The sequence below is a fragment of the Paralichthys olivaceus genome, chromosome 19, assembly GCF_024713975.1.
Source record: "Paralichthys olivaceus isolate ysfri-2021 chromosome 19, ASM2471397v2, whole genome shotgun sequence".
In the NCBI taxonomy this organism is placed as follows: domain Eukaryota; kingdom Metazoa; phylum Chordata; class Actinopteri; order Pleuronectiformes; family Paralichthyidae; genus Paralichthys; species Paralichthys olivaceus.
Window position 1 is genome coordinate 493,343 of NC_091111.1, and position 26,282 is coordinate 519,624.

The 26,282-nt window shown below is 40.5% G+C and overlaps 1 protein-coding gene and 1 long non-coding RNA gene across 4 annotated transcripts in view; one reads left to right on the top strand and one right to left on the bottom strand.

Annotated features, from left to right (window-relative positions):
• Window positions 1–26,282, bottom strand: part of LOC109632375 (zinc finger protein 292-like) — a 37,010-nt gene that overhangs the window by 9,938 nt on the left and 790 nt on the right. Inside the window, exons 2-8 of one of the 3 annotated variants that reach the window (XM_069515020.1) lie at window positions 17,607–17,761; window positions 17,376–17,454; window positions 16,423–16,558; window positions 7,234–7,327; window positions 6,797–6,999; window positions 4,854–4,990; window positions 4,263–4,404 (exon numbers count right to left, since the gene is read on the bottom strand). In XM_069515020.1, coding sequence (XP_069371121.1) covers window positions 6,996–6,999; window positions 7,234–7,327; window positions 16,423–16,558; window positions 17,376–17,454; window positions 17,607–17,761 — 468 coding nt within the window. In that variant the 3' untranslated portion in view covers window positions 4,263–4,404; window positions 4,854–4,990; window positions 6,797–6,995. Of the gene's footprint in view, window positions 1–4,262; window positions 4,405–4,853; window positions 4,991–6,796; window positions 7,000–7,233; window positions 7,328–16,422; window positions 16,559–17,375; window positions 17,455–17,606; window positions 17,762–26,282 lie in introns of those variants that run through there. The other 2 variants (XM_069515017.1, XM_069515018.1) reach the window with 2 other exon arrangements.
• LOC138405571 (uncharacterized) lies at window positions 7,337–15,113 on the top strand. Its single transcript, XR_011239357.1, has 2 exons — window positions 7,337–13,869; window positions 13,993–15,113. It is a non-coding gene; the product is annotated as an uncharacterized lncRNA (long non-coding RNA).

Below are 26,282 nucleotides of genomic sequence, written 5' to 3' on the forward strand. Positions count from 1 at the left end.
TTCTTCAGGGAGGTATTTAACCTCATTGCTGCAGAAACATGTGGCACATGTCTATGTGCAGGGGACTTTAATTTACTTCTTAATCCTAAATTAGACACAACAAATCGAGTGAGAAGAAAGAATCTCTTAGAAAAACAAATAAATAAAATTCTTCAAGACCTTGGACTAATCGATATTTGGAGACATTTACACAAACACGATAGGGATTTTACCTTTTACTCTGCAAGGCATAATATATACTCTAGAATCGATTATATCTTCATGTTTAGCAGAGATTTCCATAAGGTGAAATATTGCACAATTGGACAGAGAGATATTTCTGATCACTCAGGCTTAACTTTGAAACTTACTTTAGATAGAAATCCTAAAACTACTTTATGGAGGCTGAATACTGGTTTATTAAATAGTAATTCATTTAAAACCGAAATGGCCAAGGAAGTAGAAACTTGTTTAGAACATAATGATAATGGAGAAGTCAGTCCTGCAATTCTATGGGATGCAGCAAAAGCATTTCTTAGAGGAAAAATCATAGCTAAGTGTGCTAGGCTAAAAAAGATCAGAGATAAAAAGCTGTCAGACTTGCAGAAGCAATTAAAAAATCTTGAGCTACTTCATACTACTAACAACGACCCCTCTTTACGTGAGCAAATGAGGCCTGTTAAGCAGGAAATAGACAAAATTCTTAGTGAGGAAACTGAAAAAAAATGAAATTCCTAAGACAGCGATATTATGAGGCAGGGCCTAAAGCGTCTAAAATACTTGCATGGAGAATTAGAAAACAGCAAGCAGAAAACTCAATCCACAAAATTAGGGATCCTATCACAAATAAGGTAACTACTAAATTAGAGGAAATTCAGAGTGCATTCAAAAAATATTACAGATTACTATATACACAGCCAGACAAATCAGACAGACCTACAATTCAAACATTTCTCTCTTCTTTAGATCTCCCCTCAATAGGTAAAAATCAAAACGAAGAGTTAATTCGTGAAATCTCAACCGAGGAAATAGATAATGGAATCTCAAATCTTAGAGCCAATAAATCACCAGGCTGTGACGGATTTCCTCCGGAATGGTATAAGTGCATGAAAGAATTCTTGGTTCCTTTATTGAAGGCTTCCTTCAACTACACTCTCAGGGGTGGGGCTCTCCCGCCATCATGGAGCGAGGCATTTATTTCAGTAATACCAAAGGAGGGAAAAGACAAAATGGACTGCAAAGGGTATAGACCAATAAGTGTCTTAAACATAGACTATAAACTGTATGCAGCTATATTGGCTAAAAGATTAAACACAATAATGCCTTCCTTGATAGATGAGGACCAAACAGGTTTTATAAGTAATAGGCAGACACACGATAATATTAGAAGAGCCATAAACATTATTAATCAAATTTCAAAAGGAACATCAAGCGCAGTCCTTCTCAGCCTAGACGCCGAGAAGGCATTTGATTCGGTAGGATGGGATTTCCTATTTCAAGTTATGGAAAGATTTGGTTTTAGTGATTCATTTATACAATGCATAAGAATGCTGTACTCCTCCCCAACAGCGAGGATAAAAATTAATGGGAGCCTTTCGAATCAAATAATGCTACAACGAGGATGTAGGCAAGGTTGCCCATTAAGTCCACTACTTTTTAATTTTTTTATCGAGCCCCTTGCCCAGGTTATCAGAGAGGAGACCGCTCTGGTGGGTATAGATGTGGGAAGTGTAGAGAACAAAATTTTTCTATATGCGGACGACGTCCTTGTCACAATTAAAAATCCTGAATCTGGTATCCCATTGCTTATGAACATCCTGGGAACGTATGGGCAATACTCTGGTTATACACTGAACGTACAAAAAACCCAAGTCTTGACCTTCCGTTTTACGCCCTCAAAGCAATTGATGGGCAGGCACCAATTTAATTGGCACCAATCACAACTTAAATATCTTGGTGTCTCATTGACAAAAGACCTTTCACAACTATATGATGTTAATTATAAACAGATAAATAAGAAAATATATGATGATCTGGGCAGGTGGAGCTTGCTCCCCCTCGACCTCGGCAGTAGGATTCGGACAATCAAAATGAATATTCTCCCAAGACTATTATACTTATTTTCAGCACTTCCAATAGAGGTTCCTGCAAAACAATTCAGAGAGTGGGATAAACATTTTTCAAGATTTATTTGGAACAACAAACGACCAAGGGTGAGATACTCAACTTTACAACAGCCGGGGGAGAGGGGTGGCATGGCCCTGCCTTGTCTTAAAGATTACTATCTGTCAGCTCAGCTGAGGTATCTTGTATGTTGGTGTAACCCATCTTATGAGGCTAGGTGGAAAGATATTGAGCTATCTTTAATTGAAATACCTATCCAGTCAGTTCTGGGTTGCCCTGGCAGGTTTAATGATGTTCACCAGCTACATAATCATTGTACTAGTTTCTCTCTGAAGATGTGGTCAGATGTAGTAAAGAAATATCAGCTCTGTAGAGAGATTGGAGTGTTGAGCGGGCCTGCATTCCATCCACACTTCCCTCCGGCTTTACAGGACCATAGGTACAAACAATGGACTAAGCGAGGAATCACCTCCTTCTGTAGGATAATAAAGAACGGAAACCTAAAATCTTTTGAGGATTTGCGTAAATCTTATGAGTTGGGTAAAGAAGATTTTTATCGTTACTTACAGATCCGCCACTTTTTTCTGGAAACAATAAAGACCCCTAATTTAACTGAACCCTCAAAAATAATTCAAATTTTTATAGATGCTTATGATTCCAAAAGTACTAAAGGTATCACTGGAAAACTATACAAAAGCTTTACTTTATTGAATAAAAACTCAACAGATTATATTAGACAACGCTGGGAAAAAGAAGCTAATATAGTAATTCCAGAAGAAACGTGGCTTCAAATTTGGAAAAATCAATCCACTTCCACAAACTCTTATTTCTGGCGAGATTTCTGTTGGAAGAATTTGATGAGATTTTTTATTACCCCTAACCAGACATCAAAATTTAGCGGTACGCAGGTCTCCTGCTGGAGGGAGTGTGGCGGGATTTCTGCAGATTGTGTTCATGTCTTTTGGTCTTGTCCTTGTATCCTGCCTTTTTGGAGGGGAGTGAGAGAGTTAATTGTGGAAACTCTGGACATAATATTTGACTTTTCTTTTAGCTGTTTATATCTTGGAGAACTCCCTGAAGGTCTCAGTAAAGGAGACACATACCTAATGAAGATTTTCATGGTTGCAAGTAAAAAAGCAATTACTAAATGCTGGCTCCAGAAGAATCCTCCTACCATGAGACTCTTAACAAACATTATAAACTCCATCCAGGTGATGGAGAATTTGACTTTTGTGCTGCGGCTTCAAAAGGATAAAGGAGAGGAATACTGGAAAAAATGGGATCGCTACAAACATAAAGACTCCTGATTCTATCTCACTCCATTCCAATCAAAAGCGAGAAATATCTGTATTTTGTACTGCACCTATGCTTAACTTCTTTATACCTGCTTCCAAATGTGTGTACTGTCGTGTCCTAGCCCTCTTTTGTTTACTTGTTTGTTGTTTTATGCTCATATGTAAAACGAAAAATAAAGTATAAAAAAAAAAAAAAGGTATTAATGACTGTTGCTGTTATTACAATTGTGTCATAATTTACAAATTAAAGGTTTGCAATAAAAAAATCTGAATAAGACAGTAAGACTATGACAGTGGTCAGTGCTCTCCAAACTGATTTGACATTCAGTTTAGACTTGTGTGCTGCATAAACGGGGCGTCACTTCTTCTGCAACAATGAAGATAACACAGCATTACGTTGTAATCTGAAGAAGTTCTCTTCTTTTGGTAGGAGTGTGTGTGTGTGTGTGTGTGTGTGTGATTCCGAATGGTTCCGCTCACTTAAACACTGATGTCCTGACTTTGGAACACATGAATTGGTTATGTTGAGCCTCTACATCGATGCAGAAGCTCTACACTTCTTCTCTAGTCGTGCCTTTGAAGTGCTTACACACAGCGATTTAAGAATGCTGATGAAACACTGTTTTGGCTTGGATCTGAAGCTTTTGATGGTGACTTTCCAAACTTGTCTGTGACTGGCTAATCTTGCCAAAAAGTGCTAACTAGGCTGAAAAACATTTAAATCAAACATACTCTTTATTGGAACACTGTGGTTGTGAATCGGATTTACACATGATAATAGGAAGGTCTTTTACCTTCTTAAACGTTATGTTTTATACTGGGCCCACACCTTTATAATAACATCACAGCTGACTATTAACTTACCTCTGATTGGATGACCTTGATGAGAAACAGGATGTGGTACACAGTTTTAGAAAGTAGGGATATCTGGCGGCATTTGTCAAGGAAAGCCTGCTCTGATGGCTCCAATCGCTTCAGCAGCTTGCTCCAAAACAGAGTGAGCTCCCTAGTGTGAAGAAGGAAAATTCACAGCCCAATTATTGTCCCATCATTAACTAGAGGGATGTTCAGAGAGCTCTTACCTCTGCCCTTACTTATCCTGAGTGAAAAATCCTGGATCTGCCTACTTATCCAGAACCTCAAAAAAATTTGGGTTTTTCTTTGGGTCATGCTCGACAAACTTTTATGGGGAGCATTGACAAATCGAAATGGAATACAATTTTATTAATACAAATATCCATACCAATTCTGCTTACTGGAGTAATTCTTTATCAATTCCTGATCAATTCTCAGTGTGGAAAATAATATATGCTCTACACAGTCCTAAAATATGGAGGTAAATAATATAATGTATTGATTCTGGGACTAATTGCCACGTTTTTGGGGTTTGGTCTGAAAAGGAGTTATCTTTTTCGTCCCTCCATGAAACAAGGGAAATATGGGGTGTTTTCTTACCAAGCACAATATGTATCTCCTTGAAGAAGTTGCCGGCTCAGGAAGGCTGAGCATAAACTGAAGGCAGCCGTCTCATCTCCGTCTGACTCCAAGTTGCAGATCATTTCCAAGGCATCACGACAGTCCTCCTTGGAAAGCTGTAACAGATTGAAGCCATGTACAGTTATGTTCATAATAATAGCAATGTGTTTAAAAAGGTGAGTAAACCTCAAAATTCTTCAAATAAATTGTATTTTAATGAACACAAATGCATTGGGGACACAGCACATTCTATTTCAAAGCAAGAAATTTGGAAAAAGTAATTGAATTTGGTAATATTTTACAGAAAGTCAAGAAATATAATAAAAAAAATATCAGTGTTGACATCTTTCTTTACAAACTCAAAAATGTACTGTATAAACTAAGAAATGCTTGAAGATTCAACTTTCGTTAGAATCATAAACTAATATTCAGTTGCATAACCACAGTTTCTGATAACTGCTTCACATCTGTGGTACATGGAGTCGACCAACTTCTGGCACCGGTCAACAGGTATTGCAGCCCAGGACAATTGTACTACGTTCCACAATTCCTCTGCATTTCTGTGTTTTGACTCATGAACAGCATTTTTTATGTCAGCCCACAAGTTTTCTATGGGATTAAGGTCCGGGATTGTGCTGGCCACTCCATTACTTTAATTCTGTTTGTCTGGAATCATGATTTTGCTCGCTTGCTGGTGTGTTTGGGGTCATTGTCTTGTTGAAACACCCATTTCAAGGGCATTTCCTCTTCAGTATACGGCAACATGACTTCTTCCAGTATTCTGATGTACTCAAACTGATCCATGATCTTTGGTATGCGATAAATAGGACCAACACCATAGTACGAGAAACATCCCCATATCATGATGCTTGCACCACCATGCTTCACTGTCTTCACTGTGTACTTTGGCCTGAATTCAGTGTTTGCAGGACGTCTGACAAAACTGCCTGTGGCCCTTAGACCCAAAAAGAAGAATCTTACTCTCATCAGTCCACAAAATATTACGGCATTTCATTTTAGGCCAGTCAATGTGTTCTTTGGCAAATTGTAACCACTTCAGCACATTTATTTATTTTTTTTAACAATGGGACTTTGCGGGGGCTTCTTGCTGGTAGCTTGGCTTCACACAGACGTCGTCTGATTGTTTCAGTACTCACAGGCAATTTTAGATCTTCTTTGATCCTCCTGGAGCTGATCATTGGCTGAGCCTTTGCCATTTTGGTTATTCTCCGATCCATTTGAAAAGTCGTTTTTCTTTTTCTTCCTCGCCTTTCTGGTTTTGGCTGCCATTTTAAAGAGTTTGATATAATTTTAGCTGAACAGCCTATCGTTTTCTGCACTTCTTCATAGGTTTTCCCCTCTTTTATTAATTTCTTAATCAAAGAACGCTCTTCTTCTGAACAGTGTCTTGAACGACCCATTTTACTCTTTTTTTCAAGGACAAATGCACAGCCAGCATATGCAGCGTCAGTTGCCTTGAACCAAAGTTTCAAGTTACCAACTACCGGTAGATTTTAGCAAGTGTAAGTGGCTGTCAGTGAATGATGATAACCTCAGTTGTATACCTTAGCATCATAAAGTGTTTTGGCCTTGTAATCTTGAAGGTACACTGAGGCTAAAGGTAAATTTGACTGGCTTGTATGGCAGCACTACGAAAGCCCTGTGGCCCTCTCAGTACATCAGACATATTACCATATTACCGCTATGCCTTTTTAAATTAAACACTGTACCATTTTAGAACATAGGACAAGATGGAGAATATCCTGTGTATGTTCTACAGCACTAATTAATCCCAACCACCAGCTGATGTTAGCGGTTGCAGGAACATATCTTCAGTTGTGTACCATCATCAGGTGTTTCAGTCTTTTAATCACAAGGCAGGCCTTCTATGACAGGCCCACTACAGGTTTGTGTATACTTACCTCATCCATGAGCTGATCCTGTTCAGGGGTGGAACACAGGCAGACAAGGTACATCTGCTTAAAAGGCCCCTTCCCTTGGAAAACAGAACACTCAGAGCATGTCTTTGCTAGCCGTGCAGCCTCTCCCAACTGCTTGTCCTTCATCAGCTGCTTCACTCTCATCTCCAACAGGACCTGCCCCTCCTGCATCAGGAACTCCTCAACTGAAAACAATAGATAGATGGATCAATGTAGATACTTTTTGATCCCAAGGCAAATTAAGAAATTTAATTATAGATTATAATTTGGTTCTGACTCAATACATTGTGTTTTAATGTTTAATATATGTGCAACTCTGGCTAAATGTAAAATAATACCGGAAGTGACTTATATTTCTAGCAGCAACTGCAGACCTTGATAAATAATATTTTCGCTCAATCGAACATAGAAATCAGTACCAGCATTTCACAGGTTTTTCCAGGGCTTTCCAACAGGATAAGGAGTAGCCAACAAGTAGGAAAAAGCAGTAGCTAGGGGGTCCGGGGACACGCCCTTTGGAGAAAAGAATCTGGTCACGTCAAAATGTGAAATATTTGGGACATTCCAATGGCACTATTCTTTCATACACACCAAATTAGTTTTCTTTGTGATTATGAACATGCAGGGAGTTATTCAAATAGAAAACTAGAAATACACCACTTTGTTTCACACAAAGCAGGGGGAAATAACAAGATCTCCTAATTGAGAAGCAGATGTGATGAAAAACAAAATTGCAAAGCACAGTGTACCATGTTCAGGACACACATAGCATGTCTGCATTGCTGTGTACATCCATCTCTGGATGGAGAGGCAAGGATTGGCTGGAACTAGGAACAGCATGTGTACTGAGAATGTGCTAATAAATGCCTGTGTTACAAACAATAAATGTGTTCATGCAGGATCAACTGAAGCCATTTAACTGGAGAGTGTCACCACTAGAACAGCACTGGTGAAGGGTGTCTTTTCACTGGAGGCATTTAATTCCCAGTCTTCATGCTCTAAATAAAGCAAATGAATGAAATTGAGTTGGCTGCATGATCACTAACAAGAATGCTATGAAACGAGTTTCAATTACAGTGAATTTTATTTGTAGACATTAGGATGCAGTCTCTTCTAGATTAGCAATTATGGGGGGGGGGCGTTCGTCCACACCGTCCACACTCACTGAGGCGTTTGGTCGACAAAGTAAATATAGACGGAACAGCGCAAAATGGTGTGCGCTCACAGAAAGTGTAGTTTGCTACATTGCAAAAGAATTGCTGCCCTTTAATACAGTTGAAAAGCCAGCATTGAGAGAAATGCTGCAAACGTTTGACAGGTAGAACGAATTGCCTGCGAGAAATGTCACAAACGGCCTAAATGTTCAATGTTTATCGATACTTGATAAGCCATTTTATTTATTGTTTTGGTTGTGTGTGCTTTTATATTTGAGTGCTGTTTTTGCTAACAGAGACTGAGAGTCCATTTTATTTTTTGTTTATTGTGGAGCAATAAACTTTTTTTCTTATGTGTGCTTTGTTTTTCAGCAAAAAAGTATATAGAAAAAAAGTATGCCATATTAATTCGATACACTGTTTGCCAAAGTCTGCAAATATCTCCTAAAGGCCCACAAGCTGTGTGTGCTGGTAAAAAAATCATCAGGTTGGGAGTAGCAATGGGAGCAATACAGAGGTCTCTGACTGTGATCTTCAATACAACATATAGAAATATCACCCATTACACCTCAAACAAGACAATGTAATCATTCCTCTGCCTCTCACTGAGGACGACCTCAAATAACATACATTGCCACTGTCAAAATGTAATAACTGCTCTTAGCCACTGGAAATGCTATTTTCACATTGGCGCTCAATATGCTAAGTGCTTAGGCACCAGACTGCAGCTAAACAAAGGAAGATTACAAAATAATGAAAGGGCGAACCCCACGTTGACATCAGTTTGCCAATGTGGAGAGATCAGTGGTGCACAAGGACAATGCATGAATGAGGGGGGGTGGACCCTCTGAAGAAACAGAGAGGGGAGGGGTGTATTTGTTTTCAAACATCATCATTCCCTCGAATAATTATCCATCTTCAAACAGTTAATATTTTCACAAATTATAGCCTAATTCTCTTGATTAAAAAAACAAGAGGGTGGACAGCGGCCGTGTAAAACGACTCCGTGTTGCGTGCGTTTTTTATGCATCACAGGGAAGGATGAACACTTCACTTTCTGTGTCTGTCATGGGCGCTGAACCAAGTCCACTAATGTGGTCAAAGCCATCAAGTGCAGATCACATGGTGAAAATAAAATGTAAATCGAATTGAAGAACAAGGCTTACTTCCTGTTCCCAGTAGGAGGCGCTATCACTATCACAAGATACAGACTAATAGATCTGTTCAGGTCGAGGCTCGTGCTACAACAACTTAATTTATACGCTGATCAGTAGATGGCGTGATGACCCTGCGTTAATATTGACATATGGAGCTCTTCAGGCCTGGACTCTGATCATGTGACAGAATTTTTTGGGCTGATTGGACAATGCAGAGTGGAGTTATGACAACTTTGTCTCCTTTGACAAAGAATCACCCTTGGCAGAAAGTAAAAGGGGTTGAACATTTGTAGGGGCATATCAAGCCATGTCCCAGTGCATATTAAAAGTTCAACCCTTCTACCTTCGTAAAAGTTCAGCTAAGTAACCTAACAGCTGTATGGGGCGGACTAGAGAACTCACCCTGAGGCCATAATCATTATTTGGGAAGATTTCAACCAGCCAACATGAAGCAAGTTCTCCTTAAAAACTATCAACACATCATCTTCCCCACTAGGGAACAACAATCACTGAACTACTGCTACACCCAAATCAGCGAGTGTTATAAACCTCTCCCCTGCCCTGCTTTTGGCAAAGCAGATCACTGCTCCATCCTGCTGCTGCCCGCATATAACGCATATAAACAGAAACATAAAAAGGAAAAAACAGTTTCCAGGGTCATCCACAAATGAGGCTGATAAGACTCTGCAAGACTGCTTTGAGACAACTGACTAGCAGATGTTTGAGGATGAAGCTGGTGGAAACACCAGCGAATACACAGGTCCCCAAGAAACCAGTGGACTTTTTGCTGACCTGTCAGTGGGGAGCTTGTTCCACCATAAAGGAGCCAGGGCAGCAAATAATCATGATTTTATTAAGTGGCTAGCTCGCAATGAGGAAGCAAGAATCTGATTGGCAGATGCAGAGCGGAGTGGACATGCTGGGGTATAAGGTATCCATGTCCTCGATGTAGACTGTGCCCGATCTGCTCACAGCACAGTAAGCGGTAAGTAGTAAACTAACAAATTAGGACACAGAAATAGAAGCATCAGTATCTCAGTTTAATACCAACATCTTTTCTTTAAACAATATGTACAGGATATTCATGGTACCATCAACGGTGATGTCGGGCACACTGTGTCTGCATTCAAATCTGCCAGACCGGCAGCACCAGGAAAACTCCACAAGGAATACATATTACACTGGATTTTCTCCAGGCTCCAGCTTCAGAGATAAGCTGTCTGCTCCTGACTGGCGACAACATACAAACTTTGAGATGCACCTTTGAGGGGCATTGTATAACTCACCTGGAAGGGCTGCCACCACAATGAGGCAGTGCCTCAACCTGCAGCAGCCCGGGTTCATTTCCGACTTTTCACCATTTCTGCAATATCCTCCCTAACTCTCTCTCTGTCCGACTTTCACAGCTTGCTCTCCTTCCTGTCAATTAAAGCCAATAAAAGTCCAAAAATATACATCAAATTTGGTGTATCTCCGTGGGGGAGATAATGTTGCAGTTTAGAGGCAGACATGTATGTCTTTTTTACAACCGTTTCTCGTTTGCAGTCCATAGGGATGATGTTGAATTACAGAGTCTTGACACTATTTAGTTCCTTGAAGACCCAATCTTGAGCCTAAGTTAGTGAAGATTGGGTGGCAAAGACGTGTCTAGTGGGCCATCTTCATCAATCTCCTCATGTGGCTCCAGAAACTTCAGTCTCAATTCTACACTACTTGTCATATTCTCAACACACCATTGCCACCAGTTATTAACATATGCAAGCACAATGTTAATGGCATGGTAAATGGTCTGCATTTATACAGTGCTTATCTAGTCATTCACTTGGTGCATCTATGTCGCTCACTTTCTGTCAGAACCTCAACCATACACTGTCGGCACAGTCGTCGGGGGCAATTTGGGGTTAAGTACCTTGCCTAAGGACACTTCAGCAGGTGGATAACAAACTGATCATTAACTACTATTCAACAACATGTATTAGCAATGTGATGTAGAGGGCTATATTGGGATTGGGTCCCGCAGGACCCAACACGTATCTAGCAGGAGTGGGCGGTTTGAACTTTGCTGCGGGCGGAAACGGACGGCTAAAAAAAACACTGCGGGATCGGGAACATACTAGTCAACCTCTGTGTTGAGGCGACACACCTGCTCTGTTCTCCCCAGTCAAAGTAAGCTGCTTTTCAAGGAGCGCTCTTCCTGACCAGTGCGACAAAAGACATGCAGGCCAGGGAAACGAAACAAATTACCCCATGAATCTCTTTATTAATAGCCTATAAAATGAGGTGTTTTCTCCTGCGGGACAGGAGAAGACGCAAAATCAATGCATGTCTATTATTGTGCAGGCATAAATTCTCAGAGTTTTGCGGGTGTGGGTGGGAGAGGACATACACATTGCGGGAGCGGGCGGGAGTGTAACACACACATTGCGGTTGCGGGCTGTAATGGTCAGAAATTCAGCTGTAGCAGGCAGGAGTGGGTTAAATAAAACATTCCAGCACAGGGCTCTAATGTGATGCCCCATAAGTAATGATGTATGCAAAGAAAGACCCTGAGTCTATGAAGAGAACAAACATTAGCTTTTAAATAACAAAATATAAATTATCACAACACAAATCAAACTAATATCATCACATGAATCGTGTCATCGTGTCACATGTGACCTAATTTCTCAACTGTGCGACAAAAAAAAATCTGAGGTCGCACCTGTGCGACAAGCCATTCGAGGGAAAAAAGTTTCCGCGACTCTGAAAGCTCCCTTTGGTTCAACAACAGACACACATAAGGCCCATATCGTGGTCTAAACCAATCAGAGATAGTATGGGGCGGGACCCCCCTCTGATTGGCCGTGGTTCAAATATTTCTGTACGTGTGTGTGTAAGTTTGAAAATGCGTGTGCTGCGGTCAGATATAGAGAGGTGAGACCATCAGATTTAGAGTGGAAATAGCCGCGGATGATAAGATGAAAAGAACGATTGACGACTTTTTTATGAAGAATTTTAAATTAAGGCCCGATTCGTCCGAAGGTCATAACCAATGCGCTGACACGGAGCCATCAACTTCCCAGGTTATGTCAAGCCATAGTCCGGAGACAGCATCAGTTAATGAGCCACATACAATGGACTCCGAGCCACAACCCACCGAAATTAAAAGGGGGAAAGTGTATACATTTCGAAAAAGAGTGGTTTGACCAGTTTCCCTGGGTAAGATACAGTAAAGCCGATAATATGATGCACTGCATTTACTGTAAAGCGTGTGGTAAGACCATGGCCAGCAATAGTGCATTTGTGACTCGTTGTAATACATTCCTAAAGGAATGCGTCATTGTGTACGGTCGTATCTTGCGGAGAGGAAGACCGGTGAATATACTGATTGGACACATTGAGGTCAAGCATGCCCATGCCCAAGGTAAGCCATGTCATCATGTCATGTAGCTGTGTCAATAATATGCCTACTGTCTCCTTACTGCATTAATCTTACTTTTGAAAATTAAAAAAATTAATATAATGAAATAAAAATTAAAAGGTTGATTGCATTATAAACTCTTGATCTGGGAAGTAAATGATATTATCTTGTGTTGTCAGTGCAGAGGGACAATCCAATGATAAGTCAACTGTACGACCTTCTACATTTAATTTGGAAGACGTACCATTTCAGCCCCAAATCAATGAGAGAGCTCAGGGTCATTGGAGCTGACTTGGGTGTAAATGTGCTGATGCCCAGTGGGTTGAAGGGGACAAGGTGGCTCCCACATGTTTCAAGGGCCTTGGAGACCTTTCTTAAACCAGGACAGTTCACTGCCACAGTTCTTCCCATCTGCATGCCAAAGTGTCCTTGGGCAAGATGCTGAACCCCAAAATGCCCAATAGAACAACAAAAAGTGCTAGCAATAGAAGCTGTAGTGTATATATGAATGTGTGTGAATGGGTGAATGGAAAACTGTAGTGTAAAGTGCTTTGAGTGGTCATCACGAGTTGAAAAGCGCTATATAAATAAAAACAGTTACCATTTACTACCATATGGACCATTTGGCAGGCTCCTCTGCCAATGCAGACATTTGAGGCCAAGCTACAAAGGCCAGTGCATTCTTTCAGAATATTTCTTTCCATAGAGCCACTTGTCATTGAATCTTTAAGTTCATCAATGTTCTATGTGACTCATTTTTATTGTTATATGATACAGGTTAAGAAATCAAAGGAAGATGCCTCTTTTGTGGCCTTTTGCCATTTTACTGCAGACATGTTCAGTGGCATTAGTACATTTAGCCTCCTGCTTCATAGGAATGAGATCATCCTACCACAGGTAAGAGAGATGAAGCGGGATTTGTAAATTTAAATTGTGTTTGTGGTCATCTTCAGCTGTGTTAATAATACTACACTGTTATATCTAAACAGGCAGTTTGTGGCCTTGAAAAACTGCTGGTGACCACAGAATCAATGGCTGTGAGACCCAAGCCTGGTGGATGACTGTCAGAGTTCCTGGCTGACATGAGGCTGCAGAGTAGGCAGCAGCAGTAAGAGGGTGAAATGACACTCTACAAATTCCAGGTATATGTATGGTTCTGTCTCCCATTTAAACAGAGAACAGTCTATTTGTACAAATATTCCTAATATCTAACTAACAATCTCTATTTATGGTTTATGCAACACACAGACAATAACACTTAAAGGACAGGCATCAAAGCTGGCATGAGATGGTGTTGCTGGCACTAAACTTGACAAAGTATTGGATGCAACAATCAAATCCACTGTAAGACATCTGAATGCAAGATTCAGTTGCCTCCTAGGCAAGTCTTATAATCCTGTCTTATAAACACATGTAGATGAGAAATATTGTGACTCATTTACTAAAATGTATTTGTTCTTACAATAGGAGAGAGTGCTTCTGAGTCTGAGACAACCAAGGCTGTCAAATGCTTCAACATTTTCAATCATGATAGCTGGCCAGAGAACCAAGAGGACTTAGTGGACCATGGTGCGGATGACTACAGGAGTTGGCCATCAGAGGGGCATGTGACTGCAATGGAGGATAGTCCATAAGACATTGAGCCATGAGATTTTCAGTTTGAAGTCCTTAAAACACTTAAACTTTTAATTTAGATTTTTTTATTTAATTTATAGATCGTTGGGACCTGGTATCTGTGAACCATAGCTGGGCCTACATGTGTAGTCAAAAGCCTGACCGCATGTCTCCTTTGCTCTGGAGACAAAGGAGAGCTTCAAGAACTCAGTCTCCCTGGGTGCTTCATCTTCACACATAGGTGGTAAAACTGCTCCTGGAGACAACTCTCAACCGCTATTGGTCACTGTGTGCCCCATGACCCATGAGGTCACCAGGCCAATATAACCAGAGTTTCCCCTCTCCTCGCCCTCTTCTCTCTTCGCTTCTTCTCTCTTCTCTTCCCCTGCTGACCTCTCCTGGAGGAGTAGGGTCTGGCCCTGCTCTCCCAGCCAGGGAGACTTCCTCCCTCCACAAGCTCCTCAACTTCCAGTAGGCCTGCCTGGAGCAGACTGCTAAAAGACCTTCCAAAGGCAGCGACACGAGAGCCTGCCTAAGAACTTCAGCACAACTGGCCACCACACAAGGTCTGATCAGATGCACAACAGGATTCACAAATCAACAAGACCACTTCACTGGACTTCGAACAGCACATCCAAAAAGGACCTTTCCCTCTTTTTCATGGACGGGTAACACAACTGGGCTTTATTATTACGATAGGCTAAGCAAAGGACTGTTTAATCCTATTTCATGTGATGTTTATAAGTTTGACCTGTGTTGTTGTGATATTTGGTAATATGTTATTTGAAAGTTAATGTTAGTTCTGTTATGCTGATCACTTCTTTGCATGCATCTAACTACTTTCTGTAACCTGACACACACACACACACACACACACACACACACACACACACACACACACTACACCTTTTGTTAGTTTTTGTGTTTATACTTTTATTATTCTCATAATAAATCTTTTTCTTCAGAGTTCCAAATTTGTAGTCAGTAATTTCATGAGTCTTATTCAATAAATTGGCTATCTTTTCCCTTTTGTTAGTTTAATTATTATTTAATATTAATATTTTTGGTTCTACCAAATACTCAATAACGTGAACTTGCACATCATTAAAACAACAATTAAGGTATTGTCTATAGACCATTTAATGGAAATTTTACATTTGTGTATGTTTAATTGCATGAGCAGACATGTATGTGGAGGACTGACCAAATGGTTGACCAAACTGGGGGGGGGGGGGGGGGGGGGGGGGGGGGGGGGGGGGTGTCATCCACAGAACATGTAAACAAATGGACAGGATGTCTCCTCCACTGAGTGAAACTACAAGAGGGTAATAAAAACCTTTGCATGCTTAGTGGGAAGGGGCTGCCAGTTATAAGAACGCTGATTCTCCTATGTTCTTTGCTCATTTGTGCATGTCACTCAGCTGATGTGTACTGAAAAGTCCATCTGCAGATGCTTCTTTCTTTCAGAAAGATGTGTTTGACTTTGTGCTTGTTTCACAGAAAATTGCCACCACAACCGTAAATATCGCACACCCCTAACAGCTCTACATGCGAGTGATTAGAGGAGAGCAGAAATGGGGTGGGGAGGTCACCCTTGTACAGTATAACGTGTAATCACTTTGAGTTTTTCCAAATTTTAGGGGTTAGGGACAGCACACAAGCCTAAAGCGGATGAATGTCAAATCAATGTGGAGAACATCAAAATAACTAACTTATAACTGATTGTTGTAGTTTGACTTTTGAATTGAAAACCCTTAAGTACAATCTTGTAAATTAAAGCACACTTTAAGTAGCCATGTGCAGTAACATAGAAGATTGAGGATGCGATGCACTGAGATGCATCGAGAGTCGTATTGCATTTGAATCATTGAATTGTGATTCATAATCAAATGAGTGAGAAAAAGTGAGAAAAAAGGAAAGACTTAAACTCGCATGTGGAGAAACTAGGTGAGACTCAGACACGTACGTGTCACGCAGGCAGTGCAGCTGCTATAACTCAATAACATGGACAGAGAAATGGAAAGACATTTGGTACTCAAGCAGCAATTGGGGCTTACGGCCCATGGCCAAATCTACCTGCGGACCCCTGCCATAGTCTGTAACGTTTTTTGATTTGACACCCAGATATACATTTTTACTGAAAATTGTCTCCAAATATCTGTAATTAGCAACCTTGCTTACCAATAATGAGTATACCTGGAAAAAAAACTCAGCCTCCTGTTTTACTTGAGTAAGAAAACACAGACATAACTAGAGACTCTGAAAACCAGTGCAGGAACTCACCTTGTTTTGTCGGTAGATTTTTGTTGGACAGAAGGCTTTGCAGGACATCATTTGTCCAAGCACCATCATACTGGCCCAAAGCACACAGCAGGGACAGCTGAGCAAGTCCATTCTCCTGCAGCTTACTGTGAGCAAACTACAGATACCAGGAAAGCTCCATTACTTAAAGTCATAAGGTTATGGGACAGGCAGATTTTTGAGGCTTTTCAGTCAGACAGTCAGGTGTGTTTTGCACATGAAGAGTAAAGCCTAGTTTATGCTTCTGCGTCACGTCAACGGCGTACCTACGCCGTCGACACAGACCCCTACGAAGTAGCCTGACGCGCACCTCCAAAAAATCTTAACTGCGCTTGATCGCGTTGATGTGGACCGCAAGCACTGTGATTGGTCCGCTCAGACATGAGTTCCGGCAGTTGCTTTTTCCGGTCTTTCTTCCTCGTCGTATAGACCACCTCCGCAAACGTCTTCTTTGTCGCCTGCGCTTCAACATTTGCAATATAAGCATTTGTTCTTCAATATTGATGAGCTCCAACTCCAAATACAGCTGCTCCACCTCGGTCGCCATTGTTTACTGTTGTTTACTTTACGGAAGAAAAAGCAAGGATTCGGCTATAACCACACAAACACACAGCCACACCCCCCTAGCGGCATGGCGGTGAATTGCAGAGCAACGCGTTCCCTCGACGCAGAACTTGGAATGCTCAACGACGGAGTCACGGCGTCGACGTGACACAGAAGCATAAACTAGGCTTAAGTGTCAGTAATTAGTTAAATTATATGTTGTGTACCATAGATATGATAGTTTGAAGTATGATTTCCTTAGCTTTGCACAGGTTCTGGACAAGCTTAGATAATTCAACCCAAACACTTTCATACACAGAGGAATTTATGGGGAGTGGTGATTGCTTGTTTTTTTAGCACGTCTTTCCCAAAATGAGAATCTACATCTTTACCTTCACAGATGACCTGAATTTTTTCCATAAACCATCTGGGATGTCTTCCTTCAATGACAACAAAAGTTCCACAAAACTCCTGGAGAACAAACAGAACATAAACTTCATACTGGATCTGAACTTAAATAAATATCTATTGTAACTTCTATTTCAGGGTTTCCTTCAGTATACAGTAATAATCATTAGACCCAATATATTGTATGCAGCTCATCCTTTTTAAATAGTACTTACAGTGACAGCCTTTCAACCACAAGAGGAACATTTTCACACTGCAGGGAGAGGTATGGAGAGGCCTGGGCATAACTCAGTAAAGAGACGATGTACACTTCCACCAGTGGTAGTGGCTCTTCTTCTATCTTCCAACAACCTGCGTACTCCAGCAGCGTCTACAAAGAGGTAAGAACATTTGCTTAAAAAAATAACATTTAAAGAATGTTTTCTTTAGTCAGTGATAGAAAAGGCTGGCTGGCCATGATGAGGTTACCACCCATTGGACATTCTGTCTGCCTGTCAGGAACTACAAGTCTCTCACAGGTACATGTACAGCTGTTGTCACAGGGCTCCAGAGTGTGACCATTTTGGGCGCACATATAATAGGTGTATTATTCAAGTGCCAAAAGGCACAGTGAAAAGTTTTGGGTGCACCTAAACTATGGGTGATCACTGATGCATCTAAATAAAAGAGTGCACTGGCACACAGGGGCAACCAATGTAAATTGATGAGGAACCCTGTCAGCAGCCCAACAGGAGAGACACAGTGCAGTAAGAGTCAATCATTTTATTTAATTTCACCTTTTTTGGAAATCAGATTTTAAAATAGGTTTTATAAGTTTTATATCCTAACTTTCAGAACTGTAAAATTGTCTTCATTTATCAGATATTCTTTTGGAACCAAGTATCCTGTCTTTTACACTGTTGCATTAGGGTAGTTCTCTTAAGCTGCAGTAATTAGAGGTGTGCACTTGCCTCACCGTTAAATTATGATTCAGCAATCAATGATTCGATACCCATCTTGATACATAACATCCACATTTTTCTATATTGCTGCATGTGGCTGTTTTTTTTGTTTTTTTAATCGATTAATGAAATCAGTCAGACAAACACAAACTCTGTTTTTATTTAGAAAGTTCTTTGAAATTATTATAGACTGTTACTGTTATTACAATTGTGCCTTAATTAACAAAATAAGGTCTTTGATTAAAAAAATCAGACTACAACAGTAAGTGAATGGTGGTCACTGCTCTCCACACTGATTTGACACATTTAGTTTAGACTTGTGTGCTGCACCCTGATTATAGTCTTTAATTTATGAAGATGGCCCTGCTTGACCACACCTGGCCCCCTGTAGCAGTGCCACTACAGTGAGGCAAATTACTCTGCTGGTCAACAAGTGACTCTTGTAAGGGAAATGTAACAATAATGTAACAATCTTTACAATGTAACCTTGATCATGCTGAATCCTGTGCAACTGATTGAATCTTGGCCTAAGTGCCTAACTAATGCATTGTTGCCTTGATGTCATCAGAAGATCCTGACCTTTTGCTTAGAAACAACCTCGAGCATAGGGGAGGTATGAGCCGAAGGTATAAAGAGAAGGAAGAGCTTCCCATTGGTGTGCATACGAACCTTTGTCTTCTGCACCTTGCTCTGAGCAATAAACTGTGACAATACTGTAAGAGATTTGTGTTTTGTTCCTCGTTTTCAAAGTGGGATTGAAGAATTGCCACAACACTTTGCTCCTCTGACGTTTTCTAACACTCACACTTAGAACTGATCTTTATAAAAACCTGCTGAATTCATATTTATGTTCCTGGAACACCATGTCAGATTAGGTCGTAATCTGCGGAAAGAACTTCTGTCTGCTGGAGTGTGTGAGTGTGTCTGCTCGTCTCTGTCCCTCCTTAGACATGAACTGATAATCACATGTTTTTAATTGATGTTGTGGGATCAATACTCCAGATCATTCCGTTCACTTTAACCCTGATGTTGTGCTGTGCGTGTCACGTTACGTGTCTCATAAACACTAGAGTGAATCAAACAAACAAAGTAAACATCTGTCCTGTATGTGTCCTAAAAACTTGTAATCAGTGATCGTGTTTATTGTTAAAGTATATATAAAGTGAGCACAGGTCAGCAGTGGAGTGCATTTTCAGTATATACACATATGTTTTATTTATTTTTATTGAACTCTGGTTAACTCTGGCAAGTAATTTTTACAGGTAAAATGACACAATAAACACCACTAAGGTGCAGCATATAGAAAATGAATTCTACTTAAACTGCACTGTTCATGTATTGTATGATCATTATTAAATGTATGCATTTTCATTTTTTTTATTCCCAAAAAGGTACTTATCCACATAGTTTGCAGAGAAGGTGACCCCCCCCTCCCCACTAAAAATGTCTTCGCTGTGGAGAATACTCTCAAGTAGGGGACAGAGGTTTATACACGTGTTCGAACCCTGCGTTCTTAACAACAGAGAACGGTTGCATGTCCGCTGCTATAAATACACCTATGTCGCTCGTTATTGCTTTGACAATATCTGAATTATTTGCTAGTGGCAGCTTTAATGCTGCCGGGAGCTGGGTTTGCTCTAACTTGAATTTCCTTGTCCCACTAAAGTTGGTGTTATTTCCAATAGTTGGACATCACACTAGTGATGCTGTTTCAAACGAGTCGGCATATTTGATGTGCTACCAGCTACATATCAGATAGCAATTGTGCAATGTCAGCTTTTGAACGATCCACTTGTCTTTATCCAACATCATTATAGTGACTGTGAAACTGAAGTGTTCCCACACATCAGACTTATGATGAGAGAGGGTCCTCACACTGCTGTTTGTATACGTGCCCTGTTACACCCCTATTATCACATTTAAAAACATGTTTGTTTGGGGGTTTTTTTATCTCTCATAGATTTTCACATCGATGAGAGAGAGAAGAGAGAAAGAGAGACTGATGAATGCGCGCGCAGCTCTGAGGAAAGATTTTACTCAAGAGTATCGATCATTATGTGGTGATCAGTGTTGATATTGATGCGTCACATCAAACATACAACATTAAAACTGTAGTGGATCAGAGACTAGCTGAGTCTGTGTCAGAGAGAGAGAGAAAAGTTAGCAGCAGAGTGGTACGGTAGTGTGTGTGCGCCGTTACCTTTCCCCCCAGTTCTAGGACTATCATACTGAAGCTATGCAATTCAGTTACAGTAATCAAGCGCTTATAGACATCATTTGGTCCTTTACAAATGTGATAGTTGTTTCAACTGTGCTAAATTTTATTGGGAAGCGGAGGCAGCACAAAGTTTGATTCTCTATGCAGGAAAAACCCTGAAGACAGTGTAGTGCTGGGCGGTAGTAATGTTGAGGAAGATGGCTTCAGGGAGATGATTAAAATACTGGATCCCAGATATGTTCTACCAAGTCGAAAATACTTCAGCCAAACAGCAATTCCCAACTTGTACCAAAAGCACAGAGCCAAGCTAGAAGCAGACATGGCTACTGTTCCCCACTTCTCAGCAACAACTGTTTTTTGGTCTAGTCGCAGCATGGAACCATACCTAAAGCCTAGTTTATGCTTCTGCGTCACGTCGACGCCGTAGCTACGGCGTAGGTACGGCGTCGACGCAGACCCCTACGCCGTAGCCTGACGTGCGCCTCCCAAAAATCCTAACTACGCGGACGTCGACGCGGACCGTAAGCGCTGTGATTGGTCCGCTCAGAACGTAAGTTCCGGCGGTTGCTTTTCCGGTCTTTCTTCCTCGTCGTAAAAACCAACTCCGCAAACGTTTTCTCTGTAGCTTGCGCTTCAACATTTGCAATATAAGCATTTGTTCTTCAATATTGATGAGCTCCAACAGCAAAAACAGCTGCTCCACCTCGGTCGCCATTGTTTAACTGTTGTTTACTTTACGGAAGAAAAAGCGAGGATTCGGCTATAACCACACAAACACACCGCTACACCCCCTAGCGGCATGGCGGTGAATTGCAGAGCAACGCGTTCCCTCGACGCAGAACTTCGAATGCTCAACGACCTACGGCGTAGGTACGGCGTAGACGTGACGCAGAAGCATAAACTAGGCTTAAGCCTGACTGTTCATTTTATAAGTGACGACTGGGTGTTGCGTAGTCATTGTCTGCAAACAAGCTATATCCCAAATGACCACACCGGCGAGTTACTCGCAGCAGGCTTGCAAGGGGCACTTGATTCCTGGGGGCTTTCTGAGCAGACACTTGTGGCCATAACAACTGACAGTGGAGCCAACATCATTAAGGCCGTCGAGCTGAATAACTGGACAAGACTCCAATGGCTCCAAAGGCTTCATCTAGCCATTGGTAAGCACTAGTTATTATATTAATATGACTTGTCATGATAAGAAAGGTTTGTCTTCAATTAACCATGTGTGGGTTTATTGGAATAATTTGTGTATGGTGGGGGTTATTTTTGGGTTATACATTAATGAATCTGTAATTAATTTAACATTAGTATTAGCAAACTAACATTCTTTCTTTGTTGTTTTTACAGAGAGAGGTGTGAAAGATGACCACATACAACGCGCAGTTGGAATCTGCAAAACAATTGTGGCAGCCTTTTCATACTCTTGGAAAAAAAAGGGGGACATGGCCATGGCTCAGGATGAACTGGGTCTTCCAAAGCACACACTCACAGCTCAGACGCCCACCAGGTGGGGATCACGTCAGATGATGATACAAAGAGTACTTGAGCAGGAGTGAGCCATCAGTCAGGTTCTAAAAGCTGACAGAAAATCAAGGCACTTGGTCATCAGTTGGCAAGATATGGAAGTCCTGGAGGCTGGTAACAAGTTGTGTGGATGTTTTTTCTTTTATTATGTGCTCTCTTTTTTTCTATTCCTTTTTTAATCTGCAATGGATGTAATTTAATTTCATTGTTATGGAAATAAATAACAATAATAAATCTCTCTCTCCCTCTGTCAGGTGTTGAGCCCACTCCAGGACTTCACAGATGCCTTGTCTAGAGAGCAGTATGTCAGCGTGTCCTGTCAAGCCGGTACTTCTTCTGTTCAACACCTGCATTCTTGCTGAGGAACACAACAATACTGAACTGACCAAGGATGTGAAGAGAAAGATTCTAGCCTACTTGAACGAGAAATACTCAGATACGGACACAGTTGACCTGCTCGATATCGCATCTTTCCTTGATCCACGATTCAGAACCACCTACACGATGAAAGAAAAGGTGGAATACATCATTTCAAGAGCAGTCGAAGAAATCAAGTCACTAAAGGATCAACAGCAAGACCCTCTCTCAGGGCCTTCTGGCGCAGCAGGGCCTTCTGGCACAGCAGGGCCTTCTGGTGCAGCAGCAGCAGGGCCTGTTGCTCCACCTGAGGAAAAAAGACCCTGTCCAGCTTTTTCAAAAAAGCAGAGCACCAGCAGCATGGGCTGCATCGGAGAAACACTCTCAGAGGAGGAAAGCATCAAGATGGAGCTGAAAGCCTACTTGCAGACCACAGAGGTTGACCGTGATGCAGACCCTTTGGAGAGGTGGAGATGCCATCAGGCAAATTTCGACAGTATTTATGCATACCTGCCACAAGTGCTCCATCTGATCAGCACTGGTGGCAATATTGTCACATGCCATAGAGCTGCACTCAAACCAGATGCTGTGGACTGTCTGGTTTTCCTTGCTCAAAATTTGTAATAGCTGAGATGCCAAATTTATGGAGCTTTTTCATAAAGTTGAAATGTGTGAATATTGTTTCTATGCTACAGGATAATCCTGCAAGCCAAGTTGCACAGTTTTGATACTTACTGTGTACTGTGCCTGGGCTTGAGCAATAGTTACTAATGCAAGTTGTTGCATACTTTAAACGTTTTACTTTACTATTTATGTGTGTACGAGTATACCTCATCTTGAAGCAAAGTCCATATGGATGCAAGTTGCTTAGTGAAAGTTTAGTTGTTTAAGAAGTCTTCAAGTTAAATTTTGTTTATATTTTTAATACTACCTGGTTGGGCTTGAAGCAATATATTAATGCAAGTTGCACACCTTTTCTATTTATTTGGTTCAATCTTATTTATGGATGTTGCCTTAATGAATGTTCAGTGGATAAAGAAGAACATGTTTTTTCGAATTGCAAAACAATAAAGGGTTTTGTATTTTGACTGCAACAGTCATGCATTCTGATTCCTTCACTTCATTAATACTAGTGTGGACATTAATGTTTTTCTACAATATTCACTCCTCATGACAGTAAAATAAGTAATTCCAAGCCAATTTACTGCAGTAATTATACTGTAAATTATTAGAATATGTGGTTTACACCCAGTCGCGCTTGAAAAAAAAAAAAGAAAAGAAAAAAGAATACAGTGAAACCGATATAATTTTGAAAAATAGCGTGATATAAATTTTGGGTCATACCGCCCAGCACTAACACAGTGTTTTAACTTCATTGTTGCAGAAGAAGCGATGTCTCACTCAACCATGAAGACATAAATAAGAATTCAGCAGGTTATCAAAAAGATCAGTTCAACCTGTAAGTCATTGGAAAACAGCAGAGGAGCATAGTAGTTTGTTTACCGGCAGGGTGCAGTGGCACTTCCAAAAGGGGACCCGCCATACAAGCCTGGGTGCATTGATGATAATCAAAATAATACAATAATCAAAATAATTACATCACTATTGTTTTTATTATTTATCAATAATTTGTTTATTTGTTTTGTGATGGGGTGCCGGCCTATCCCTGATGCTAAAAAAATCCAAGATGATTGCGTTAAAAAATGTCAGAGTTAACACTGTACGGTGTTGATTCATAACGTCACAATTTCATAACCGTAAGAATTGTAAAAACTACAATATCTAACTATGGTGTGCTGCCTATTGCAAGTCACATAATTTGTCTGTGCGCCGCTTGGTGAATTCTCTCATGATTCACATTTTGTGTGCGCAGGCCACTGAAATGTTAGTTAAGAAGAGGGAACTTAACGGCCTTATTTCCACAAAAACTCAAGTTCACAGCAAGAGGAGAAGCCCTTGTTTACTTTCAGTTTCTGACCAGCAGCTGACACAAACCTATCTCTCTCTCATTTTAAATTTAGCCAGGAGTTTAATTCACCTATACTGGAGATAATAGTATAATAAGGACATAAAGAATGTGGCTTGAACCAGGACAGTTTACCTGTTTACTTTTTCACAACTAGTCAACACCTCGCTCCCAAAACAGAACAACTTCCGTCGAAGACCCATCACAATAAAATTCCCATACAGATACACTGCTTATGATGACAGGAAACACAAATTCACTGACCAACCTTCTACAATAAATAGAATAGCTTACATAAATAACTTTTAAATAGCCAAACATTACATTTTAAAACCTAACTGGCTATTGTTGATGATAATAATTATAAATATTTTATTCCTTTTGCTATATATTCGCCCTATATAGTTTGTTGTGTGTCTTTTTCCTTATATAGTATCAATAATGAAAATCGTGAAACCATGATACTTCCTCTGACAATAATCATGGCACCAAAATTTCATAAAGTGAAATCCCTATTTGGCTGATACCCCTAGGTCAAGACTGACTATTCAGGGTTTCTCTGTCAGGACCCGAGGCTGCCTGATGAGATTAGGCTCGCCAACTCACTACCTGTCTTTTAATCACACTTCAAAACTTCAGCGTACCCTTTGGTTCGGCTTTTAAAAAGGTTCAATGTGTAAGATTTTGATGAACAGTATATCTAATGGCTGAAATTGAATATAAAAGTATCCTTGTGATGTTTTCACTAATGTGTAATCATCTAAATTATACAAATTGTTTTCTTTAAAATATAATGGGTCCTTTCTATATAAAAATTATTTATATTTAAATCAGGAGCGGGTCCTCTCTACAGAAGCCGCCATGTTATTTTACATCAGTCCAAACTAAACACCTTTTGAGTTTTATGACACCTGAAGGTTTTCAAAGGTTCTCTTTCTGTTTGGTAGTGTGAGGTGAGCGGTATTCAGCTGCAACTTCACCACCAGATTTCACTCAATTCTAGCCATTGAACATTTAACCTTATTGTGATTAAAAGGCAGAAACACCTGATGACGCAAAGGTACAACTGATTATTATTATTATTCTCATTATAACAACCAGTCTGATGGAGCTTGAATATGATTGTTAGACGACTGTTTCTGGTCCCTGTTGTGAATCACTGACTCATTTACTCCTCCCTACTCACTGTATTGAAAGTTTCTTGAAAGGGTCTATATAGAGGTCAAATCAGCAAAGTGAAAAAAACATTTTGGACACAACTCGGCATTTTCTCTGTGCCGGTAAATACCTTATTGTTACAACTGAAACGTGCCATATCAACTTCCATCTTTAAAATGTATACGGAGCATTTGATCCAATAAATAAAATATTTGGTGTATATTACAACTTTCGATCTCCTTCAAAATAGCCTTTTCACTTCGCTGCTGCCTTCTATTGCGTCACATCTGAGGATTTGTATTCATCTTTTTATTCAGACGTGACACATTTTGGTTTTCAAACAGTGGTGTCCTCTCCTGTCACTCGTTTTTTCTCAGTCTGGGGAAGCGCATGATGCTCAGTTAGAGACCATAGGTTGTACACTAACTGTCATAATGAGTCCATGTAGGGTATAAAAAAATCGCAGTTAACATTCGGGCAGCACTACAAAATGGCGAACTAACTAAACAGTGGACTATATGGTGAGACCTGAGTGATTTCAGACACACCAACTTCACTATAATTCACCCAAAGATCAACGCAAAATATAAATCCTATGCTTTTGAATAAACCTATATTTGTAGAATTATCTCCAACTAAAAACGTACAAAGAAAGAACGGTTGGTTTTGAAAATCCGGGGCTACATTACAACCGGAGACGATCTGTGAAATAAAGTCTCACGGC